Source organism: Enoplosus armatus, chromosome 4 (genome assembly GCF_043641665.1).
Source record: "Enoplosus armatus isolate fEnoArm2 chromosome 4, fEnoArm2.hap1, whole genome shotgun sequence".
NCBI lineage: Eukaryota > Metazoa > Chordata > Actinopteri > Centrarchiformes > Enoplosidae > Enoplosus > Enoplosus armatus.
This window is the reverse complement of record NC_092183.1, coordinates 2,195,500-2,219,410: the sequence shown is the minus strand read 5'-3', so window position 1 is coordinate 2,219,410 and position 23,911 is coordinate 2,195,500. Positions and strand designations below refer to the sequence as shown.

Below are 23,911 nucleotides of genomic sequence, written 5' to 3'. Positions count from 1 at the left end.
AAACAGACTCCCAAGTCAGCAGAGGTCACTCTTCATTCACTTGTGACACATGTGCAGGTTACTGTCCATGTTTTATGTTCAGTTTGCGTAGAAAGGTGAAGTAGATGACAGAAGGTAGGATATAGAAAGAAGAAACAAATGTGGTGTGAAGAATGAACTGTGCCGATACTGAAATTAAATGTGCTTTATAGACTGAAGTTCGAGCACTCGGACCACGTGGATCACCGCAGGCCTCTCTTGAGCAGTGAACGTATATTATGGACAGTCACTGAAGTAAGAAACAGCTATTAATTAAGACTGTCCCTAAAAAAGACCCCACTGTGCTGCATGCTAGTTTCTTAGTTTTTTAGCATAGCCAAGCTAACACTTTAGTCCCAAATAATTCCATATTAGACACTAATTCTGAGCAGGTTTAAAGTCTGTAGTGAGTTTAAGTTTTCACAAAGGAAGAGAGCTGGAAAAACAGTCGGGAGGTGGTAGTGACACCGCTACAGAGAGACCTTCCTCTTACTTTGGCTAATGCTTGTCGCCTACTTCCTGTACAGTTAGCACAATAAACTGGGGACATATGGATGATTTAATTTATTTTAACAGGTAAAATTACCATAAAAGTGTGATCTCCTGAAATCTCTGGGCTTCTTTAACATCTAAATCCACATCCAAAACGTTGTTACTGGTTAAACACACCACAAGGCAGCCTCAGAGAAACGTTTCGTGCATTGGCGCTTTCACTCTCGACATCACAACACCAGCTGAACGGAGTGCAGACAAACTTCACATAAAGTGCAAACTGACGAGGTTTTCCCCTCACGGCATCAGACCGGCTGAAGCTCCAGGAAAACCAGGAGGCCGAAGACGAGACGACCCGCAGGTGAACACGTGTCGCCTCTCTTGCTGGTCTCGGTTTAATGGCTCTCTATCACCACGGGCTCGTACCCGCCTGCAGACACCCTGCAGGGACCCAAACATAAGGGGGGCGAGAGTCAGAGTGTGTGAACAAGGTCATCGGTGTGTGTGATGTGTGATGCAGCAGCAACGTCAGCGGGAATCAAAGAGTCAAAGGGCAGCAGATGAACTTTTTATCCACATTGTAAGTGAAACATGGAAAGTTTATAATTTTGAGAAAGATAAAACAAGACTTATTTAACAAACAGCTTCTGTGAGTCTTTTAAACTGATGAAGTAATTCAGGAACTATCTAATGAAAGAATAAGCAAACAAAATGTATTTGATGCTAACACATTTCACATTTCATTCACATTCTTGACCTCTTTTAGTGCAGAAATGTTTCTATAACTAAAAACTCCAGTCTGCTGAAAATTAAGTGAAAGCGACAAAAGACAAAGAGGAAGCGAGAGCGACACACAGACAGTGGAAATGAGACGAGAATCAAGGAGAAGAGGAAGTGGTAGAGAAAGTGAGAGTCGAGCTTCTCACCTGTTTCCGAGCCTGATGCCGCTGAGCGCTGTGGTTCCGTCTCTGCTGACGAACAGACGCAGGTTGCTGTCTGAAAGCCGGAAAACATAGAAACACAGTTAGCAGCCGCTGACGGAAACCAGACGGCAACAACGCACGGGCGGTAAAATGAGAGAAAACGCAGAGCTGGAAAGCTGAAGGAGAGCTGAGTCCAAAGAAGTGATCACACCAATGTATCGTGATCATGATATCATCACTGCTGGTGATTCGCAAAGTTGAGACTACATTTCCCATAATCCACCCCTGCAGACAGCTTCCCAGTGACAGACACAGAGGAACAGACACTTTTCTCTTGTCGAGGGCGAGTCGATGCTCACAAGCTAGCACGTGGCTTGTTTGTTAGCAAACACTGAGTAAACAATTCTCTTTATGTGACATTGTGCCAAGCAGCATGTCTTTGTTTGTGTCTGTAACCTTGGAACTTCTGGCACATTTCGCCCTCTTTCGCATGAAGTCTTTCAGCTTTCGATCATACAAAACTTTGAGGGACGATTCACTCGCCTTGACACCCTGTTATGGACCTTTTAGTAACTCATAAGAAACACCACACAGACACATCGTGCTGACTTGGAGCTGCACTGTTGATGGTCGATCACTGTGTAATCTTGTTATTCTGCAGCGCTCTGCACTCCCTCTGTACCTTCAGTGTTGTTGATGTCTGCAAAGTTCTGGCTTTGGACAATTTTCTCCACAATGTCGTCGGCATCCATGCGAGTGTCGTTTACCCAAGAGGGTTGACTCTCCACTGAGTCCTGCTTCCTTCTGAAAGACAATGAGAAGAAGAAGAGAAGAAGAAATGTGTTGTTAGAACAGGGCTGAACTGGAGTGTTACACATTTCCATGTTGTCTTTTTATGTCAATCTGAAGGGGGATGATGAATCCTGGCAGTACCATGACCAGAGGACTGTGCGCCTGTACCTGGGGGGCCTGTTAGGGGGTAAGACAGGCCTGGGGGGTCGAGGGGGTCTTTCTGGACGTCCTGCGTCCTTGTCGCCCTCTGTAGGTGTGTCAGCAATGAAGCCCAAACCCCCAGAGGTGCTGCTTCCTGTCGAGGTGTTCCTGCGATGTGTGAGGTCTGACAGGCTGGAGGAGCAGGAGTGCTCAGTGCTGTAACCTGCAGGATGGCAGGGACGCAGGAGGACATCAGAGGAGACATCAGAAGACATCAGAGGACATCAGAGGAGACATCAGAAGACATCAGAGGAGACATTAGAAGATATCAGAGGAGACATTAGAAGACGTCAGAGGAGACATCAGAGGAGACATTAGAAGACATCAGAGGACATCAGAGGAGACATCAGAAGACATCAGAGGAGACATTAGAAGACATCAGAGGAGACATTAGAAGATATCAGAGGAGACAATAGAAGACGTCAGAGGAGACATCAGAAGACGTCAGAGGAGACATTAGAAGATATCAGAGGAGACAATAGAAGAAGTCAGAGGAGACATCAGAAGACGTCAGAGGAGACAATAGAAGATATCAGAGGAGACATCAGAAGACGTCAGAGGAGACAATAGAAGATATCAGAGGAGACAATAGAAGATATCAGAGGAGACATCAGAAGACGTCAGAGGAGACAATAGAAGATATCAGAGGACACATCAATCAATCAAGAACATCTAAAACGCTCCAGAAATGCTTCAAAACTTGCCGTTGGTGTGGCCTGTTTTATTGTCTGGCCCCTGACCTGGGACCAGTTTGCCTTACTAGAGGCTATCATGACATGTTGCCCCAGACAACACACATGTAAAATAAAATTCAGAAATGGAAATCTAAAGGAAACTGTAGGTGCATCTTGTACCTGAGATTTTGCTGTGCTGGCTGGCGTAGCTGGAGTTACGAGAGTGACCAGACTGGAAGGCTTCTGCATGACCGGACTGGTTCCCTTCTGATTCTTCCAGTAGACCTGAAGGCACCAACAGAAGAAAACAACACTGTTAGCACTTCATATTTATTTATTTTGAGTCAAAATTCTTCTGCGGGATCAGACACCAAGTCTTTGTTTTAACTCAGTGATGGCAGCCAGTTCTGACTCACAGGAGCTGAGATTCACAACCACGTGTTCAGGTTTTCACTCCAACCAATCGGCTGCTTTTGTAAACTCATTTAGTTTGTAATGAAACCTTGAAGACCTTGAATGAGCACTTCTCCTTGCGTGGAAAAAGGGTGTTTTGGACCGATTCGCGAACCAGACGCTCCGGCGCTGCGAACAACTTCAGCCTTTCAAGTTATTTTCCAAGTTGGAACAAATACAGGTTTAATTTTTCACTTTAATTCCAACTGAACAGATCATGAACACCAGTTCTCCATGTGAGGAAAATCGTAAAATCTTCTCAAAAAGATCTTTTTTTAGAACTTCTTCCAGGACGTTTTGGCTCGTTCTGAAACACATGTGGCTGAGAGGGGGGTCGAGGCGGGTTGGGCCAAGATCTAAAAGACTGGAGTCCAGTCTCAAGACCACTTTATCTGATGTTTCGTACTCTTTTCATTCTACATTCCTACATTCTGGATTTAAAAGTTCTTCAACATCCAGCAAACTAACATAAAGGGTTTCTTTGTTTTGGCATTTGAAGCACTCTTTATTAATCTGGGACAATAAGGATGAACAAGGCAAATAGGACATTATCTAATCTGTTAATCTCAGTCTAAACTCAAATCCCTTTGGACCTCAAACATTATTGTACCTGGAAATGGGGCTGGGACTCAATACCATTTTATTGATTCTAAATCGAGTAGCACATCTGCTTGTCAAAGCCAAATCCTTTCCAAAATCCCTCATCATACAGCATCTATTCAGGTTGAGCTAAAACTCAAAGACTAACAGAGTGCCCCCACCCCCCCCAGTTTGGGAACCACTGGCTTAAGGAAACTGGGTGTTTTGCCAGCTCGGATCCAGATTCAGAACATAACGTGCTCTCAGAGGAGAAACAGTCCTTTTCTGGTCTTGACTAAAGTACAAATGTCTCAGCCCAGGCATGAGTCGTACCTGAGCTGATGATGGAGGGTCGAGGCTTGGTGGCACGGCCCAGAGAGACCCCTCCGGCCGGCCCGGGCTCGGCCGTTCCCTCCCCCTTACAGTCCAGCTGCAGGGTGTGTTCTCGTCCTGGGACGGAGATGGACTTTGCGGTGCTGGGAGGCCTGCAGGAAAAAAACCACGTCTTATCAGTCTGGAACAGATTAAATGAGCGCAGAGCTGCAGTTCTGCTTAGCTTGGCACGCTCACATAAGATTCATACTGTTGACCGCAGGGAGACTGAGTCAGACAGAGGAGCACGAATAATAGAAGTATTTAACAATGTACATAATATACACCAATAAATACCTGTGGTCTCAAACACGTGCAGAACTCCCTCAACAAATGTGACGACTTGTTTCAACAAACTTCACATATTTAGGACAAACAACATCATTTGGAGCACACCAGGTTTCAGTACACAGTGTTCATTTGTCCTGCAGAAGGACTATTAGCGCACAGAGGTAAATTTGTAATTTGTTTTACAAAATGGAAGGAATTCTCATTGTAATCACTGCCGAGCTCAACAGAAAGACTCTGAAAGATGGACGCAGTTTATCCAGGTGGAAATGTAAAGTTTGGTTTAGATGAACCAGTTTTATCTCCAAAACTTGTGTTTAACTTTTAACTTATTTAAAGTAGAAAGTTATAGTAGAGGGAAAGGGAAAGCTTAAATTTGTGACATCATGTTTAACAAGGAAAGACTGAAAAACTATGAGAGTATAAAAAACCCATCTATGATTGAATGAATTACTGTCACCTGCGCAGTTCATTTAAACAGATGGTCTCCACTCTCTCTGTAATGGCCTGTGTGATTAATAATAATGAATCATAAATTAACAAATAAATAAATAAATAAGAATCTCACAATTTGAACTACTCACGTTTTAAAACACGGATCTCCAGACAGGAGGGTCATCCCGATGATCACCTTTAAAAAGACATAAAAAGAAACGTTACCACACAGTTTTGGCTGCTTAAGCAGTAATAAAACCTAACTGGAGGAGCTTACAGTTAATTCCCAGTAAGCTCACTGACGTACGAGTTACACATAACTAGACCACAAGAAGTCTACCAGAGGAATGAGGTGGCCAAACTACTCGAGACTCTGATCTTTGTTTCACGGAGCAGTTTGTGTTGGTGGTCTCCGGGTGGCGCTGCAGAGCTCCTCAACTCCTCAGTGAATAAACCAGAAGCTCCGTCACCCACGGAGACATGAAACCGCTCCAGCTGCCCGAGAAAATTAGCAGCTTTTATTCAGAAGTGATGAGATTTTTGGGCCTCAACTAACAGTTATTCCACTTTTCATCTGCAGATTATTTTCTCAATCAATCAATCGATTCATCCTTCGTCAACAGTCCAGAACCAAAACATATTCACTTTCCTATCGCATGAGACAAAGAGAAGCAGCAAATCCTCACAGCTGAGAGGCTGGAACAAGGAAATGATCAGCATTTTGCTACAATTACAAACACGTTACTGATCAATCATATTGATTAATCGACTCTTCGTTTCAGCTCTAGATGGAACTACAGAACTAAAATATATATTTTCATTTCAACAGAAAAACCAAAGCACTTAAACAGAAGTTTTACATAACAAAGGGACCATTGATCCTCTACCTTTTACCGCTCTGACTGAATCTGTGGAGTGGAAGCAATCAATGGAAAGGTCAAAGGTCAAAGTCTCAGAGTTAATGATCAAGCTTGCTTCAGGCTTTGAAACCTATAAAATTTATGGCACATTAAAATCCTTGTTTATACCCTGAGGGAATAAACAGTCAATTTATTTTTCCTTTCTCTCTCTTCACATCAATCTTTGCTTCGTATGTTTGGTCACTAACTATCCGTCTCTTGCCTTCAGTATGGAGTTGTCCTGCCGTGTGTTCTTGGTGTCGTATCCCTCCAGCAGACAGCAGCGCACGGTGGAGCCAGAACCCGCAAACTCGGCCATGTTGAGGTCCGTGAAGCCCAGCTGGGGGTGAAGAGGAGAAGACCAGTTCATTCAATGATGGAGGGCTTCGCTGGCCTTTAGTTTAGTTTAGAAAAGGACAGATTTCTGCGACACCCATCTTTTAGCACACCAAGCAATTTCACATCGTTAAAGCTTCTGAAGTTTTAATGTATGACGGTGCAAAAACCACACGTCAGTCTTCACAGACATCAAACCAGACCAAGACGGAAACCTCTATTTTTAAAGCGGCTTTACTGAAGACAGGCAGGTTTAAATAGTTTGTTAGATGATAATATTCTCCAGTGAGCTGAGCGAGCAGGTGTACAGTTAGCACATGGTGGTGATGTAACTTGTTAAAGTCGCTGTGACCTCAATTAATTACAACATGGAAGGAGGGCCAGAGCAAGACTCATGTCAGCCTCCCGTTTGGGACCGATTCCTCTGGAAAGGTGGTGAGACAGGAAGTCTCCCGTTACAAGATACAGTCCGTTTGTGGGTTCACATCTCTGTGCACAAAGCAGCACATTTTGGTTCAGGCGCGAGCATAAAGGCAAAACTAAGACAACTTTATACTGGTCTGTATTTCATCGCACAAATACAGACAAAGGGAGGCTTTTAGTCTTCATTACCTCGTTAGAAAAGAAGTGATAAAAAGAGATAGAAAGGAGAGCGCAACGTAGATAAGATAGAGGATAAAAGCTGAAATGTCATCGTCCACAGCGACAGGATCCGTTTGCTTTGTGGGGACTCTCTCACCAAGTCGTACCGCTCAGACCAGCTGGGTGTCAATAAGTGCGATACCCACATCGCAGCATTTATCTTTGATAAAAGGTCAAATGTGTGACCAAACAGCATTATAATGAAGTCCCGTAGTGCTGCAGAGACGCCCGGCCTACAAATCTTGTTCTCCAGATGTAAGAAAACTAGTCTAGACCGTACTCTTTAATATCATTTACAGAGACCCAACAAGCACTTGGCGACAGTGATCACCTCACAGCAGGTGATGAGGAGGCGCTGCCAGGTGTGTTTTCTGGCGAACAGCCTCTGGGACCGGATTAGCCCAGCCGGATCAGCTGGTGGGAGGCCGCCGTAAGTACTGTGTGTGAACTAGGAAACTCGTACTTTTTTAAATTAATAACATCACTAAAAAGCTGAACACACACCTGTTCTAATCAGGAGCTGGCTCGCTGAGCAAACTGCCTTCTTCAGGATAAAATACATCAGTCACCTTTTATACCACCCGGGACAGGTTTTGCAAATCAGGGCAATGAACTTAAGAGGCCAGAGTCTCAGGTCTCAGGGAGGCCCTATGATCCCTTTTTACCTTAAACCATGAGTGGAATTTGAAGGCACCATTATTCTCAGTGCCTGTGAGAGATAAAATGGCTTCAGTATGTGACACTTGATGTACATTTAGACATCTACTAAGTGTAGGTCAGGGATTTCCACACAGCTCCAGATTACACAGATAAGGACTCTACATGTCTACGTGACCTTTATCTGTGAGACAAGCCTCACGGCTTCTTGCCATGTGGAACCTGCCTTTGTCTGAACTGCATTCACAATGTTATTTTAAATGATCTCTGCAGCTCTCTCAAGCTAAAGGTTCCCATTCTTCATTCTACCAGGTTTCCCTTTCTTTAGGAGCTTCTGTTTTCATAGGTGTGTGTTTAAGGAAGCTAACTTCTAAGGAGGGAAGCGGGGTATATTTAACTAAAGGAAATCTAAATGGAGAAGGGGCAAAAACAGAGGAAACTGTTCCTGTCAGGCAACAACGTCCACGGATCAACAAAGATTTACCTTCGTGAGGGGTTTGACCTTGTAATTTCATTCACGAGACGTGACTCATTTGTCGGGGGCTCTTACAGTTACGGTTAGAGAGGTGTCGGCAGGATGTTTTGCAGATTCTGGGAAAATGAAGACTTGAAGACAAGCTTTTGATTCGTTGTCGCTCCCTGCTCGTAGCGTGCTCATCAAAGAGCTACGAGAAATGCTAATATTTACACGATATGGCATTAAGGTTTACAGAGACCGACACGAGCTCATCTGTCACTGTTTCTATGTGTTTATGAAGGTGAGAGGTGAGGCGGCCGAGAGGGAGACACAAGCTCTTACCTTCGTGTATGCTTTTCCTCCTTTGAGTTCCTGCAGGGAAAACAGGAAGACAGTAATGAACCCAACTGATCCAACTTCATATTACAGAGGCCTCCAATTACAGGGCCCCAACCAGGGAGAGAGTTGAAATTACAGGCTGAGACCACACTCATGGTTCCTCAGAGAATGGCACCGAGGCGGCGTTCACATGGGAGGTTCAGCATCAAGTCTGCACTGAAATATCCTGAACACATTTCTGTGAGAATGTCTCCGAACCTCTTAAAAACGGTCTGTACCATGTTTCTGGTTCTCAAGTTGGTCAGTGGATGCAGTTCTGTAGGGCTTAAAACTTTTCAATGCCGGTTGAGTTTTAATACCCAAATTATACGTATTTTAATACCTTACTTGGGGGAACGTGTGTTTCTGCAAAACCCACTTGTCCTACTAGAAGTAGTCCAGTGTAGTTGTAAAGGTGTAAAAAAGCATAAACATCTGGACAGGTACTGCACTACTGAGCTGAGGTAGACGCCTGTTCCAGGTGATCCACGCCGTTGAAGGTGATGCTTGAGTGTACCGCTCCACACCGCACAGCAGCACTGACTCCCTCAAAATGAACTGTGATTTGGTTTCATCAATAAGAGACATGAGGTTGACATCTTTTGTCCTGCAAATCACCTTGATTCATACCTTAATACACTCAATGGAGGTAATGACTGACTTCTCCGTTGTTTTCTAATATGGGGACACCTCATCGTGCATTATTTGTTACCAAGGTGCTAAAATCCAGAGGGTCTGATGTGAACCGACACTCCTAAAGTCTTTACAGAATCTCTTTTCTGTATTTCAGAACTGCTCGCCGTCACTCTTTGGATTAAAAACCATCCAGCAGGCAAGTAAAACAAGTCTACACTAACTGAACGTTCTGACTCAACAGGAGTGTAGTTTTCTATTCTTTAGGGTCAAAGTCTAAAGGTTATAAGACATTGTATTGATCTAGTTTATCTCCAGACTTGAGGAGAGTCATACCTTCCTGACTGAGACCCTGCAGACAGAAGGATCCAGGACTCCGGTGTGGGGGTTGGCGCTCATTTTAGACACGAAGGTAAACCTCTTCCTCCAGCGAACACAGTTCTCTTGAACCTCCTCCCTGTAAGAAGAAAAAAAGAATAACACACAAATCACACATAAATCTCTTCATTCGTACTCTTCCTCTCCGTGCTTACTCCTCTTCTTGAGTAGCAGACTTTGGTTGATGGTAATATAATTCATTTTGCTATTTGCTGAGGCAATAAAACTGAAACACATCATGTAAAATGGCCACAACCTAAAGGGTGTATTTATACACAGACAGAAACTAAACGACAACTTTTCCTCTAAATGTTTCTGACATTTAGGTCAAACCCAAACACTTTCAAGACTTGGCAACTTGTGCTTTTGATTGGCTATGTTCTCTGACTCCACAACAACACATTTTTTCCAGTTATGTCATCCCCGTCTCACAGCCTCATGACCAGAGTGTCCACTGAGGATCAGATTCATCAGAACAGCAAGTGAGCAAGTTTTTCCAAAACTAACTGAGTTACAGAGCCGATTCCCATGGCTTCTGACACCGATTACAGTTTTAGCTTAGCTTTGACTTAGCTGAGCTGACTCTGTAGATAGATGCAGCGTTTCGTTTGAGGATGGTGAACTGGCAGTCTCTCGAGCCACTAAGTGACCTCACATTACCGACATGTAAAGCTGGTTTGTCTGTCAGGATTTTCCCACCTGCTTTAGGAAACTGTGTACAATGGTCAACAGACTTCTGTGAAAACATAGTTTGCCTTGTCAGAGATGCCAGTGGAAAACCTTTAAGTGTCCATACATCCTGGCTATAGGGTGGGAACACAGCTGTAGGTGTACAAACAGACAGGGTCACTGATCTGTTTGTTTCTGAAAGCAAAAGCTGGTGTGACTGAAGTTCAACAAACTCCAAGGAAAAGCACAGCAGCAAGAGAAGAATGGAGATTTGTGTGGTGGTACGCACTGAAACATCCTCGTTTGCTTAATATAGCACTTGTGACATGAAACAAGTCATCTGTAAAATGACTCAACACTCCTGTTTAGAGCTGAAACAACTGGTCAATGAATCGATTAGTGGGTCGACAGAAAAATACCCTATTGCCCCCTCTGGTCCTGTTTCTGTGTCAGTTCTTTGTTCCCTGTTTGGCCTTTATAATCGCTCTATTTTACTAATTGTTGTCAACATCTTTCAGTATGATACTGAGTTTTTTAATGCTGATATGTATATATATGTCCACCTTTTTAGGTTAGGTTGTGGGTGAGCTGTGTGTACGTGTATGTTATGTAAATACAGTGTTGAGTTTTATTATTTTTACTCGCTGCTGTATTTCTGACTGTATGTCTGCATTTCTTTGGTTCAAATGATAACAAAAATGTGATCACAGAAAACTATTTTGATAACTGATTGAATCCTTCTGGAGATATTTCAGCCTGCACCAAAGAGCACAGCTAGCGTGGCTACGACTGAGTTTTTCACTGTGTTATTCGTAGTTAATTATGACTCTGGTGCTAAAACAGGGAGACGTCCAAAACACCAACCAGGGAACCAGTTTGAAGTTGTCTTCTAAAGAGCTGCATACCCATTATGGGTAAAAGAAATCACTACAAATCCTACCTCCACTGCTCTGTGAATGTCAACAGTTCAGTTAAATACCATCCTGTTAAAGAGCACCATACTTTGTGTAAATGTTCTGTCAATCAAGTCCTGTTTTTCTCCTCTTAAATGGCTCATTTGAAGAACTTTCATGGGATTCTGTCCAACAACACGCTGAGGAGAAGGAGATCAACCGAACAGCCAAATGTTTCTGGAGTCACTTAAACTGCATGACGCCTCCTTAATTCCACCACATATAAATCACACTGCGCTTCATGGTAGAGATGCTAGAACTGATGAGCTGCTTCTACGGCTGCGACTCTGGAACATCAAGTTAAGTACAAGTACAGCCTCGATAACGTCGATTATTGCTGAATATAAATAAAATAACTGAGGTTACAATTAAGACATAATAATGAATAAACACTGTACAATCTATAGATGATGTCCACTGGGTAGGAAGGAGGGCGAGGGGGCATAAACAATACAACATATCATATATGTCTAATATAATAACAACAGTGGGAGCAGAAACAAAATGAAAGGAACATTTAAAGGCCTGTAATAAAGTTCATGCCTTTAAAGTCGGTTTAAAACTGTTCCAGAAAATATTGACGACATGCAGCATCAGAGGATAAAAGAGTCAGTGTTCAGACACGACACGTCGCCAGCAAGTCAGGATGCGAGGAAGAGGATTACCATCACAGAGCCTCGGACCAGATCGGGGAACAACAACTATTTCAGCTTCCACTCGGTGATTAATGAGGACATTAACTCTTTCAAGATCCGTCCTGAAATCAAAAGGGTTCACCATCTGGAGATCACAAGTGTGCTCAGGGAATGTCCCGACACTTTATTGTCTATTTATCGATTCATCGATTAGTCAACTGTTCTGTTGGAATTGCAGTTTTATTTCAATATTGTTATTATAATTATTTTCATGATTTTGATGTATTTAAAATCAGTGTACATGGAGGTGCTAACGGCACATGTACCACAACAACAACAACACACACACACACACACACACACACACACACACACACACACACACACACACACACACACACACACACACACACACACACACACACACACACACACACACACACACACACACACACACACACAACCCATAGTGCAAACCAGCAGCAGCTGCTCCTCACACTCCCCCTCCCCCCCTTATTCACCATTACCCACCATCTCTCCAAACGTGAGGTGTGATTTCTACCACTGATCTTCTTCCCTTTAAACACTTTCAATAATGTTTCATCACATTATTAAGAACAAACACCTTTAATAGGAAACATTAGCCAGAGCTGAACCGCTGATCATTAAAACACAACTAAAATCCTGCATATTTATGTTTTTTACATAAAATTAAACAACTATAATTAAGGACAGCTTCTGTTATTTATTGTTGGCTGTTGTATTAAAATAATTTGAAAAAGTCACTTTGAGCCCTTTGACCTTAAAATATCTTTTATGATTTTTTTATTTCTAGACAAAATGAGTCATCGAATAATTGAAAAATACCTAATGCAGATAGAGATCAGGTATTGTGTCCTTTATACCGTAACCTTTGTTAAAAACAATTAATTAAAGAGTTGTAGACCTCCAGTAGCACTATGGGGCTGTTTCCCTCCAGCGTGGGTCCCGGCTTTGTTTATCTCATGGAGGCATGACGATGCACAGTCCCACCGACGGTGTCAGACTATCTACAGGTGGCGGGAGAGAAGAAGACTGCGAGCTAGTAAACACGGATGACTCTTACAGGGTTTACTGATATTAAAGCATCCAAACGACATGAATCAAAGGTCTGAGCTTGTTTAACCAAAAAAGTAAAACACTTGGGATTCACAAGGAGACAAAAAAACAACAAAACCAAAAACCCCAAATCATGTTGTAATCCTCTTTAATCCTAAACTTAAATTCTAAACGCTTTGAAGAGGTGAAGAGAGGTGAAAATGTCCTCACTGGGAGGACTTTCTCTCATCCATCTATCCCTGAAGGTTCTCAGAAGAGTAGAAACCCAAAAGCTCACACACACACACACACACACTCGCTCTCTCAGCTCTTATCAGGACCCCCACACTATTGGTTCTCCAGTGTGTAACGGGGAGCGCTCCCAAACCACATTCCTCAGTCCAGATGGCTTTGTTCAGACTCCATGGAAACCTCACACTCCTCAAATCCACCAACGCTCTGCCAGCAGCTCAGAGGAGGAGGAGGAGGAGGAGGAGGAGGAGACGCTCGCACCAACACTCTCTTTCAGCCTCAGACGTTTGTTTTTTATCTCACCTGCAACCTGTTTGCTCTTTTTACTCTCACGGGTTTTGGAGCGTAACATCGAACACAAATCAGTTCCTTCTCAGTCAGAAGTATTTGATCCACTTAGTAAGAATTCACGGTGTGCAAGAGCAGCTTTAGTGAAGGAAAACATTATCAGATCAGAGAATTATCGTTGTGTAAAGACACTTGACTCCTCCAAAAATAAAAGACTAGATACGAGCAGCACTTCAGCACACAGTGACAGTAGACAGACCCTGGAGCAGCTCCGCTGCAGCTGAGCCGAGCTCACATAAACACAGGACTGAAGGCCGACATGATAACGCCTGCAGAGAAAAACGAACACAAAGCCCGTCATTGTGCGTGTCCTCTGCCATGCGTTTGTCCTGCAGGCTATACTTTCATCATGTTGGACAGTTGAACCAAATTAGTGTAATTTCAAACAGAAAACTCCCTCAACCAAACATCATTTCCGACAGCTGCAAATAGAGCAAAACCTGATGTTTCCCAAACACGTCACCCTGGAGGATGCAGGAGAAAAACTACACTTTATTCACTGTCGCTGCTGTTGTTGAGTAAAAAGAACATCAGCAGAGACGCTGTCCTGTGTTGAAAAACAATCCCCAAAAGTGACGGCATCCAAAAATGAGCTCAGAGCCTCAAACCAAAGCAAACTCGCAGATCATAAAACAACAGAGAGAAGAGAAAAGGCCTGCAGACAGACTGACTTTCCCTCCCAGCTTGAAGGGAAATGTAATCCATTTACATTTACTGACGTTCAGTGAGAGCTAAAGTAGAACAGGCTCAAATTCCTACATCATCAACAATTACACGCAAATTAAAGGAAGGAGGCCAAGAGTCAAAGGCAGAGTAAGCCAACAAGAGACGGAGCTAAATATTCCCGTGACTATAGAATATCCAGAAGAGATTAGGAAGTCGTAGGAAAGCAAATAAAAGCTGGGGAGCTGAAGGAAGAGAGGATTTATAACTTCAAGAGAAACGATCACTGGAGCAAGCAGAGGAGGAAGAACCGGGAGACAAGGTTTATAATTAGGAAGAGAAACAAAGGATGTGAAGTACTTCTTTGGATGGATTATTTTAGTGGAGATACAGACAGAAAACCTGGGAAGAGAAGGAAAGATAGAACATGCAGCAGTGGTACCCAGCTGAGGTTTTATGGCATGCAACGTAACTATGAGGACACCAGGATCAGATATGAAGTAAGTCCAAACAAAGAAACGTCAGCAAAAAGTGAAGACAGTTGGTCTCTCCTGGGAATTTAAATCACAGCTTCAGAGCAGACAGCTCTTTGCTTGTCTTCAAGCTGCCTTTTTAGGTTGTTTTGAAGTTGTGATCTTTATATGATTCTTACTGGCAATGTTGTTTAGGAAATCTGTTTCTTCATCCAGCTGATGATTAGATGTCTGTGCCGTCTGTGGAGTCCGACCGATATCTACTAATCAGATGTTACTGTTGCTTGGGAACCTTACATAATACCATAAAGTATATCTATCATGCAGAGCCAGTTCCAGGAACTGCAATCAGATTGGTTTTGACCTTCTCCCTGCTGCCAGAAATCTGCAATCTGGCACGACGACAGGTTATTAAAACTCTGTCCAGTAATCGAGCCGTTTCTGAGTCCATGTTACTTCTGTTTAAAAGTCTTGGCTGGCTTGTTATGTGGAAAAACTGAATCTAAAGGAAGCAAACACAACAAATGCAACAAGAAGGGAAACTTCTCCAGTGCGATTCGGACTGAAGAAGACAAACCGAAGATGTGATCGCACCTTAAAGTCATCAGAAAGCCTGAACTGTAAACATGAAGCCCCTGATTTGAGTTGCCCTCAACAGGACCCCAGCATGTGATGACTCAACATGTCAGCAATGCAGCAGCATGGGATCCTTATCTCCCATCCTGGCTGCGTGGCTCCTGGGGGCCCCGGCCGCGGCAGAAACACAAACAGCAGCCGGACCGGGTCGCATCGAGGGCTCAGATAAACAGCCCCGAGAGCAGAGTGCTGAGGAAGCAGACAGATCCTGCAGAGGGGACGGTGACGTAGGGACGAACCAGCAGGCAGCAGGAGGGGCCAGGAGTCAGGGAGGATGTTCCTGAACCCAGAAGGTCACATGACCGCCTACAACCTTTAAACAAGACACTGGACAGACCACCAACCCTCACTCACTATCTTACAGGGACAAAGCACACTGATCAACATCACTGTCATTGTGCCAGCGTTAGCCAAAAGGCTAATTTTCAACAGCTGTCCCAGATGTTAAAGCAGCCATTAAAACAGCAATAAAACAAACATCTGGGACCCATCACCCATATATTTGTGCAACTTTTACAGAATAAACATTATCCGAAGAGAAAGTACGCTCATTTTACACATGAAGGTCCGTTCACTCGTCACACGGCCGTGAAAACAGTCACAAAATGCTGCTTCGTCAAGTCTGACAAAATGATGTCATAGTGACGTCATCAGGGTTATCTCAGTTTGGGCACGGAGACTTCAAGTGTTGCGTTCGGATGAGATGGTCACTTACCCGGCAGGTAGAGTCAAAAGAAAAGATAGGTTGCATTATGGGTAATGTAGGATCCAGAGACAGGATACCTCGACCTTTGCTGCATCAACTTCGGCCATTTTTTTAATAAGTCTTGTGAGTCTCCCAACTTTACTCTCTTTTTTTTTATTATAGAGAGGAAGCGTCTCAACATCAAACAGCATTTGAAAAGGTGGAGGTGGATGTGGAGTTGGTGTTACATTTGTTGGACAAGAAAACATCCTATGATGTAGCTAAAGTTAGCCACATGAGCTAATGTTTTTTGTTGGAGTATCGTACCAGGTTGCCATTTTACTAGAATTCAGATACACTTTGTCAAACAAGATGTTTATGTTATGTAAATTAATCAATTATTTGTTTAGCTCATACAATATTAGAAAAAGGTCCATTTATTTTTAAAGTGACGTCTTTCAACGTCTTGTTCTGTCCAACAGTATAAAACCTGAAGATTTACAATCTACAAAGATATAAGACAGAGAAAAGAAGCAATTTATCACATTTGAGAAGCTGAAATCAGTGAATGTTTGGCATTTTTCCTTGATAACTGACAATTAATCGATTACCTAAGTTGTAGTTTGTCAGTTTAGGAATAAAATGCATAAATCATAAAGGTCAATGTTAGAAGAGAGAGGCAAATAATTTCACAGGAATTCCCCTGTATGGAGGAAGAGAACATTTGATTACCTGGCCTGATACCAGAGGAATAATGTCCAAAACACCCCCACACCCTACACTAACACACACACACACACACACACCTCCCCTCACATCCCACCAAAACGCTAACTGCTGGAAAAGTGAGATGAAAACAGGAAACAGCTGCCGAGAAGCTGCTCGTCCCTGTCGATTTCTAACCCTCCTCACACACTCGCTCCTCTCTGGACTTCTTCCTTCCTCTTCCTCTCGACTCTTCCCTCCTCTCACACGCCAAATGTCCAACCTCTCTGTCCAACATCTGAGGAGCTTCGACCAGGTGAAAAAAGTGACGCTTTCTCTCACAGCAGCACTCTTGAAAAGTACTGCGGCTACACTTTGTTGATAAAGTCATTGGATGACTTTAAACAGAGGTGGTTCCACTGATGGCTTCCCGCTTGTGTTTCCACTGAACTCCCCGGCTGCTTCACTCGAGCCAACACTCATGGGGCTGTTACACGAGACGTTTACTGCTGCTTTGTTCCTGAAATCCTTCAGACCACGAGAGAAACCCAGTTCTCCATTTTTAATTAGATGATTCTTAGTAGATCCAAAAGGGTGACGGAAGAAGAAGACTGGTGGTCGTTGATTGGTTGATTGACAGAGATGCTAATTTTTCTTTGTGTGACTTGTTGTACTGCAGTTACTACTACTACTACTACTTTTATCATCCGTTTTTTTGTCCAAAAGCCAAAGATAATGAATTTACAGCAATAAACCGTTAAAAGCAACAAATCCTCACATTTGAGAAGCTGAACCAGATGTTTTTCTTTTGTAATTTTTCTTGATGAAGATGAAGATTATCTGATGGTAAAAATAGTGCAGATTCATTTTCTGCCGGTTGAATAACTAGTCGTTTGGAAAAAGAAGAAGTTGAGAAATGTGTAAAACATTACTTTTAACAGCCCGTTATGGAGACACTGGGGAGGAAAACAAGATCTGTCTCAACATCATCTTACAACACCATCGATGCCTGAGCCGCAGCATCGACTGAAGGAGGTTAATGATTACCACCGTTAGCGATCACCACATGGGAACCTGGCTGCGCTCAGGCTGGTTCATGGTAGATCCCACGAGAACAGTCAAAGCAGGGCAGAGCCATGAGATTAGAACAACCGAAGGGAGCGCAGCCGCCCGCGGGGCTGCACGGACCGGAGAAAGCAGGTAAACAGGTGACGACTAGAGCTCCTTTCAGCTCGAGGGATGTGAAACTAAAACTCAGAGCTGCTGCACAGAAACAGACACCGCAGATAAGCAGCATTGTGCTCCTGCACCACAGAACTACATTGACAATACATCGACTTTTGCAGCACTTGCGAAGCAAATTCCTTATATGTGAAAACCTACTTGCCAATAAACCTGATTCTGATTTCTGAGTCCACATGACGTGAACTCCATCATCTGCTCATGTCCACTTGTCTACAAGTGAGCCGGCTGGATGTGTGCTGAACATGTGAGCATATGTTTCGCCGTGTGGTATGCACACAGAGGCATGCGTGTCTATTTGGGTCCCAGAACAAACTCAAAAATGATGGCACGAGGATACCATGTGACTGGCTGGAGACCTTTGTCGCATGTTTCTTATCCCTCTCTACTGAAAAAAAAAGGCCATAAAAATGTTAAGAGAAACAACAAATCTGGAGACTAAAGGCGTCGTCATCAATGAGAACTTAAAAACTTCAACAAGGCCATTTACAACTATTCAAAGCAGTCAAGTGCTGGAGACGCCAGACAGCAGACTGTCAGGAAGCCCTGCCAACTCCACCCAAAAGTTCCTGGTACCCCTGAGGGTCCTAAGAACTACATCCTGAAGCTCCCTGCTGGGAAACACTAACACAACCTAAACACAGTCTAAGAGCATGACACGATACTGGTACAGTGACCCCACCTGAAACAGCTTGACAACAGTGTTACAGAGTGAGTGATCGCACCACTTCATCAGATTTACATGAACCACGTAGACGGGAAATAACAATTTTGAGCGCAGGTGTCCAAGCGCCATGTTTTAATATCGACTTTGGGCAGACACAGATCCAAACCAATCAGAAGCTTTCGATCAAGTCACATGATCCTCATCCTCAGTGGAGTGGACCGTGTGATGAGGCCGTTTGTCAACTACTGTAAATATTGTGTTTCCAAATTTGAGGTATTAAACTTCAAAGCAAAAGTGTGTATTAGGACAATTTACACGTTACAAGAGGGTCACAATTACATACCTTAAAGACCTACAGATATACACACACACACACACACAGTTTGTATGCTGAGTGCTGCTGAGGTTAGATCAGTATCTGAACAGGAAATGAACACAATCTGTCCACGTTGCCACATGAGAAACACTCGCTGCAGCCTCTCAGACTTCACTTCTTCTTCTCTGCTCAATCACACCCTCCTCTCAGGTGTCTTTAGCCTCTAACGCTTGACTTTTAAATACAATGTCATTGCACCCACAGTCAGGCTGTTGGGGTTGTGTCTTCACACCGTTTACAAGTGGCATCATGCAGCGTCAGGAGCAGCATGGACAAAAACATCAGATGTAAACTTTAAATGTCAAACTAAAAGTCAGACATAGCTGATAAAAGCCTGAACTCCGGCCAAACCAGGATGGAGACCATATGGTTTCTAAACATCTGACTGGCTGCATTTACAGTAAAGCTGGCTGGATGTAGTGGATGCTTTCCAACACCAGCTCTCTTTGCTATCTGTACTTGATGAGTGAAAGTTGTGTAATGTGCACCTGTTGTCTGTTTTGTGAGATGGAAAGTTAAAATATCACTTCAAAGGCTTAAAAAAAAAGTCAGCACTGACACACAAACCTGATTTAGTTTAGTTTAAAGTGAGATTTTGCAGGTTTTTCCAGTATAAAGCCATTGGAGAGCGTTCTGAAGGGCGTGGAGACGCTGAGGATTTTGGCAATTATGGGTTTCTGGAGTCTGAGTGCAGATAAATGTTTGGGATTGTTACATGAAGGCAGGACGGGTGCTCGTTGAATGAAGAAGTAAGTAGAATTAAGTATTGGAGTAGTTATTCTAAGATCTACATAAACAGAAATATTAAGACAACAAAATGAAAAACCTCTTTGTATAACTTGCATATTTTTCCAAGTATTCCTGAACTTCCTCCTTCAAGTTCTGAGAAGAAAACTGAACATCCACGAAGGGTTTTATGTAACTCTTCTTTTGCATTTGGCCACTCTGTGTTTTCCATGTCCAACTGTTATAAATGTGCAGTTTTATGTTATACATCACTAAAACTGTGAAACCACAAGAGGACAGAACACGACGTCTCTCTCTCTCTCTGTCTGATGAGCCTTTAAATTCACGGAAAACACCTTGTTTTAACGCAGGCCTCTTCCCGGTCTGCACTCCCACTGAGCCTCATGAGATGACTTCTCTTTACGAGGCCTGAAAATCATTTTGACAATCAGTGCATTCATCAGGGGAAAAATGCTGAACATTCGCCTCACTGTTGAGATCACGGCAGAAGAAGCAGCAGCAGCCACGATATCTGATATCAGTTTCTCTGCAGATCTCTCCACTATTGTTGCTGCCATCGGTCTGCAGCTGACCCGGCTTCACATCCTGATTTAATGTCCCCGCTGCGCCGGATTGCATCTTGTGGGGGGGGGTTTCATGCACTGGATAAGCTCGCTGTTAATTCCCCCACTGTTCCCGACCCACAACAAGGCAAGGCCCGCGGCCAGGCCCCCGTACAAAGACCGGGTTTGTCAGATCCGTGACATAACGCTAATCTCTGTCCGCCGCGGAGGGAGCCTCCCTGCGCCGTCGCCTCCTCCTCTGAGAGGGCCTTGTTTTCAGCCTCAGAGATGATAACTGAGATGGGAGGGAGGGAGGGAGGGGCTCGGAGCTGTTATATAACCTCCAGAGAGGAGAATGACCTCTGAGAGGGACGGAGGCCTCAGAGGCCGCTGTCCTCGCTGCTGAGGACGGGAGCTTTCTAAACACTGTGGTTTGTTATTTCTCAGAAAATTGGAGTTTTAGTTTGACAAACAAACATTTTTATGAGGCTGCGTTCCTCTGGAGGCAGAACTAAATAATGTCACTGGATCCAGAGCCGAAGAGGCCGGAAGAAGCTCAATGTTTTTGTCTCATGATGCAACAAACTGGCAAACTTTGATGTCAAAGACGAAACTGACGCAGGATAATATTTCACAATTATCAGTGTTTTTTAATAGAAATACGTTACAATGAAATATATGACTAATAATAAAACTAAATCTAAAACAGATTCTGCATTATTCCAGCGACGGTTGCTCTCAAACCTTGTTTATATTTTGGATATTTGTTTGCACCTTGATTGATATTTCATATTTTTGCACCCTTTTCTACTTTGAACTGCAGCTGCTGCAGAGCTATTTCCCTCCAGATAAATACAGTTCGATCTTATCTTAAAACAGGTCAATCAAACTTTTGTTTCATGCAGTTCTGTGAGATAAACATCACTGTTATCACCTACTGACCGTGTGGCGTTCAGGTGGCACAGTTCCACGCAGGACTGAGATTCAACAACACCGAGAGTCTCTGAGAGGCTTCAGCACAGTGCTGCTTTGAGCTAAATGCTAACGTCAGCATGAACCAAAAAGGATGACCGAACGCAGCAGAATTCATCCTCTGGGGAGCGTGAATGTCTGAGCCAAATTTCATGGAGATGCACTCGATAGTTGTCGCAATATTTCATTAGGAAAAGATATAAAAGAAGCACAAGGAAATCTAAAAGGAAACAGCTGCTGGAAACAATGATGATGATGATGATGATGGTGGTGGTGGTGAGAGCGGTGAGAATAAACTGTACAACCGTCAATGTGCCCTAAACAAGGAGCTAAAAGAGGCTAAAAAGCTCCGTAGAGCTGCAGAGTTGGTGATGACCACAAGCAGCATTTCAGGTTGTCATTTTGTTCATTGTTAATATTAAACTACAGATATGAACAAGTCAGACAATGAAACACATATCACCTGTGGACTAGGAACTCGTTAGTTCCTGACTTCTTATGGACTAAACGATGAATGAAAAGAATCATCTATAGGCGAATCATTAGCTCCGCCCACTGAGGTTCCACTCAACCAATGAGATGCTCTCGGCCTCTGACAGGCGTGTTTGTGTTTGAGTGAAAACTCTCAATCTGCTCTTTCCTCACTGATGAAAGGTAAGAAAAACATCCGCTGACAAGAAATCTGATCAAGATGATCTCGATCTGTCAGTGTGTTTACTCTCCCACACACACACACACACACACACACACACACACACACACACACACACACACTGCACCAGGATGATGCTACGTGACCAAAAGGAGGCCGAGTGCAGAGAAAACGTTCTCCAGTCAGCTCTGGGATTTGAAGTTTAGTCCAAAAGACCCAATAAAAGGCAGAAAAAAGGGGCCGACTGAGGCACCGACACCGACCACACACTGAGACAACTGAAGTCCTGAATGTGGGGCATCCTTTACGTGTCCGAGCCCAGATCAGAAGCCAGACCTGGAAAATCAAGTCCATCCTTTCATCTGAAAAAGATGTTTGCAGCAGTTCAGAGATGCTCCGCCAATAAAACACTTAGCTGGTTAAACAACTGAATGTGTTGTTTCACAAGTGGAGGTTAGTTCAGTGGGTCAGAGAGTAACAGAACGAGGGAGCAGCGAGGCCGTCTGTGAAAAGAAGGAGCTTAAACTCCGTACCAGAGTTTTCTGTGAGGTTTGCTCACTTATTTAACTCCTGTAGGACACGGAGAGCATCCAGAGGTCCGTTTGTCACATGTACACCTCATGGAAACAGAAGAATCTGCTAAAAGAAGCTCGTAACACATTAACTCGTAACACAACAGCATAAACTGTCCATAAACTGTGTTACAGGGTTGTCAAGTCACGCCTCAACCTTTAGCAGGTTTTTCACTGTGATGATGAGGTTACGACGGTCGAACAGTCCCGTCTTCATCCTTGTAACAAGTGTAAAACACCGGAACAGACATCTGGCGAGACGTTCAAGGACGTCTAATCTCATCTAGTGGGGAGGGAGAAGAGATGAAAGTTGTTGATGTTACTGAAGTCCGGGGAGGGAGTCTGGAGTCATGTGACGGGAATGAGGAGATGAAGCCATCTTCATCATCCTCGTGTCGTTTGACCAGATCCACAGTTCAGCAGCAGAAAACAGCAGCTGGGTTTGGGAGGGAAACTATTTAAGGTTTGGAGGTTTGGAGCTACTAGACAGGATCACTTGGACCAGTATGAACTGGTTGTGTTTAGTCTGGTTGTCCAGTGCAGATACACAGAGAGGCCACTTAACACGGCAACACCCTGCGTTTAAATGTGACTCAGAGAAAACCAGAGTTTCCTTTCACAGCCTGAGCTGAGCTGCAAAACCTGAAACACCCCGAGGTAATGATTTTATACACAGCAAAGTATTCAGTCTGTTTGACTTTTAGGATGCTACAAAAATGAACTCAGACCACCTAAAACACGAGACATCCTGAGCAGCCCCTGCAAAGTCACTAATATTCAGCACAACAAACAAGACGAGGAACCAAATAGAATAAACTGCATTAAGAACAACACAAGTGAATAAATTCACTTTATAGCTCCATAAAGGCACTTAAAGCTCATGTGAGTGTATTAAAGTGACTTGACACGACTTCCAAATGATGTTAAAATGGTCCAAAAGACTTAAAAGTGTCTCTTGAAGAAGTTTGAGGAGTTTTTACCTGGAAGAAGTGGCGACGAAATCTCCGTCCAGCAGCCGCAGCTTGCAGAACAGAACTCCGTTGACAAAAGGCACCGCGGTCAGCTCCTCCAGCGTCAGATGGGTCTGAAACTTGAATTTCTTCTTTTTCACGAAGAAAGCCATTGTTTCGGTATCTTCACTCGCATAAAACACGACTAAAGCCAACAAAAGAGCGGGAAAATAGTATTAAAAACTAGCTAGACTGAGTGAAACGTCCCTGCTGCTGTTGCTGTTTTAGTCTGTGTTTTCTCCTTCAGAGATGATTCAGCACAGAAATCTGAAAACAAACCAAGTGTTTCCGTTAATAACGCGTACAAAAAGAAGATAAAATGAAGATAAAATGTTCACGTTTGCGGTGTAAAAGTGGTAAAAGACTCACCTGGAGACATTCCGGGTCCCGGGGGCTTCGTCGGCAGCGGTTCAACAACATAAAATGAC

General features: G+C 43.5%; 1 protein-coding gene across 1 annotated transcript; it reads right to left on the bottom strand.

Moving 5' to 3' along the window:
- Nucleotides 1–508: 508 nt before the first annotated feature.
- eeig1a (estrogen-induced osteoclastogenesis regulator 1a) lies at nucleotides 509–23,596 on the bottom strand. The gene is made up of 11 exons (XM_070904470.1): nucleotides 23,454–23,596; nucleotides 9,566–9,686; nucleotides 8,561–8,590; nucleotides 6,350–6,466; nucleotides 5,377–5,423; nucleotides 4,466–4,617; nucleotides 3,281–3,385; nucleotides 2,394–2,589; nucleotides 2,116–2,237; nucleotides 1,437–1,506; nucleotides 509–951 (listed from the first exon to the last, which is right to left on the bottom strand). Exons 1-11 carry the CDS (start codon nucleotides 23,594–23,596, stop codon nucleotides 906–908), a joined length of 1,149 nt encoding a protein of 382 aa, XP_070760571.1. The 3' UTR covers nucleotides 509–905.
- Nucleotides 23,597–23,911: the final 315 nt, after the last annotated feature.

Coding starts and splice junctions, on each gene's coding strand:
- eeig1a (XM_070904470.1), bottom strand. CDS start 23,596: ATGGCTTTCTTCGTGAAAAAGAAGAAATTCAAGTTTCAGACCCATCTG. Junction 3,386..4,465: donor ACCCTCCATCATCAGCTCAG/GTACGACTCATG, acceptor TGGTGCCTTCAG/GTCTACTGGAAGAATCAGAA. Junction 2,590..3,280: donor CCAGCACAGCAAAATCTCAG/GTACAAGATGCA, acceptor GCCATCCTGCAG/GTTACAGCACTGAGCACTCC.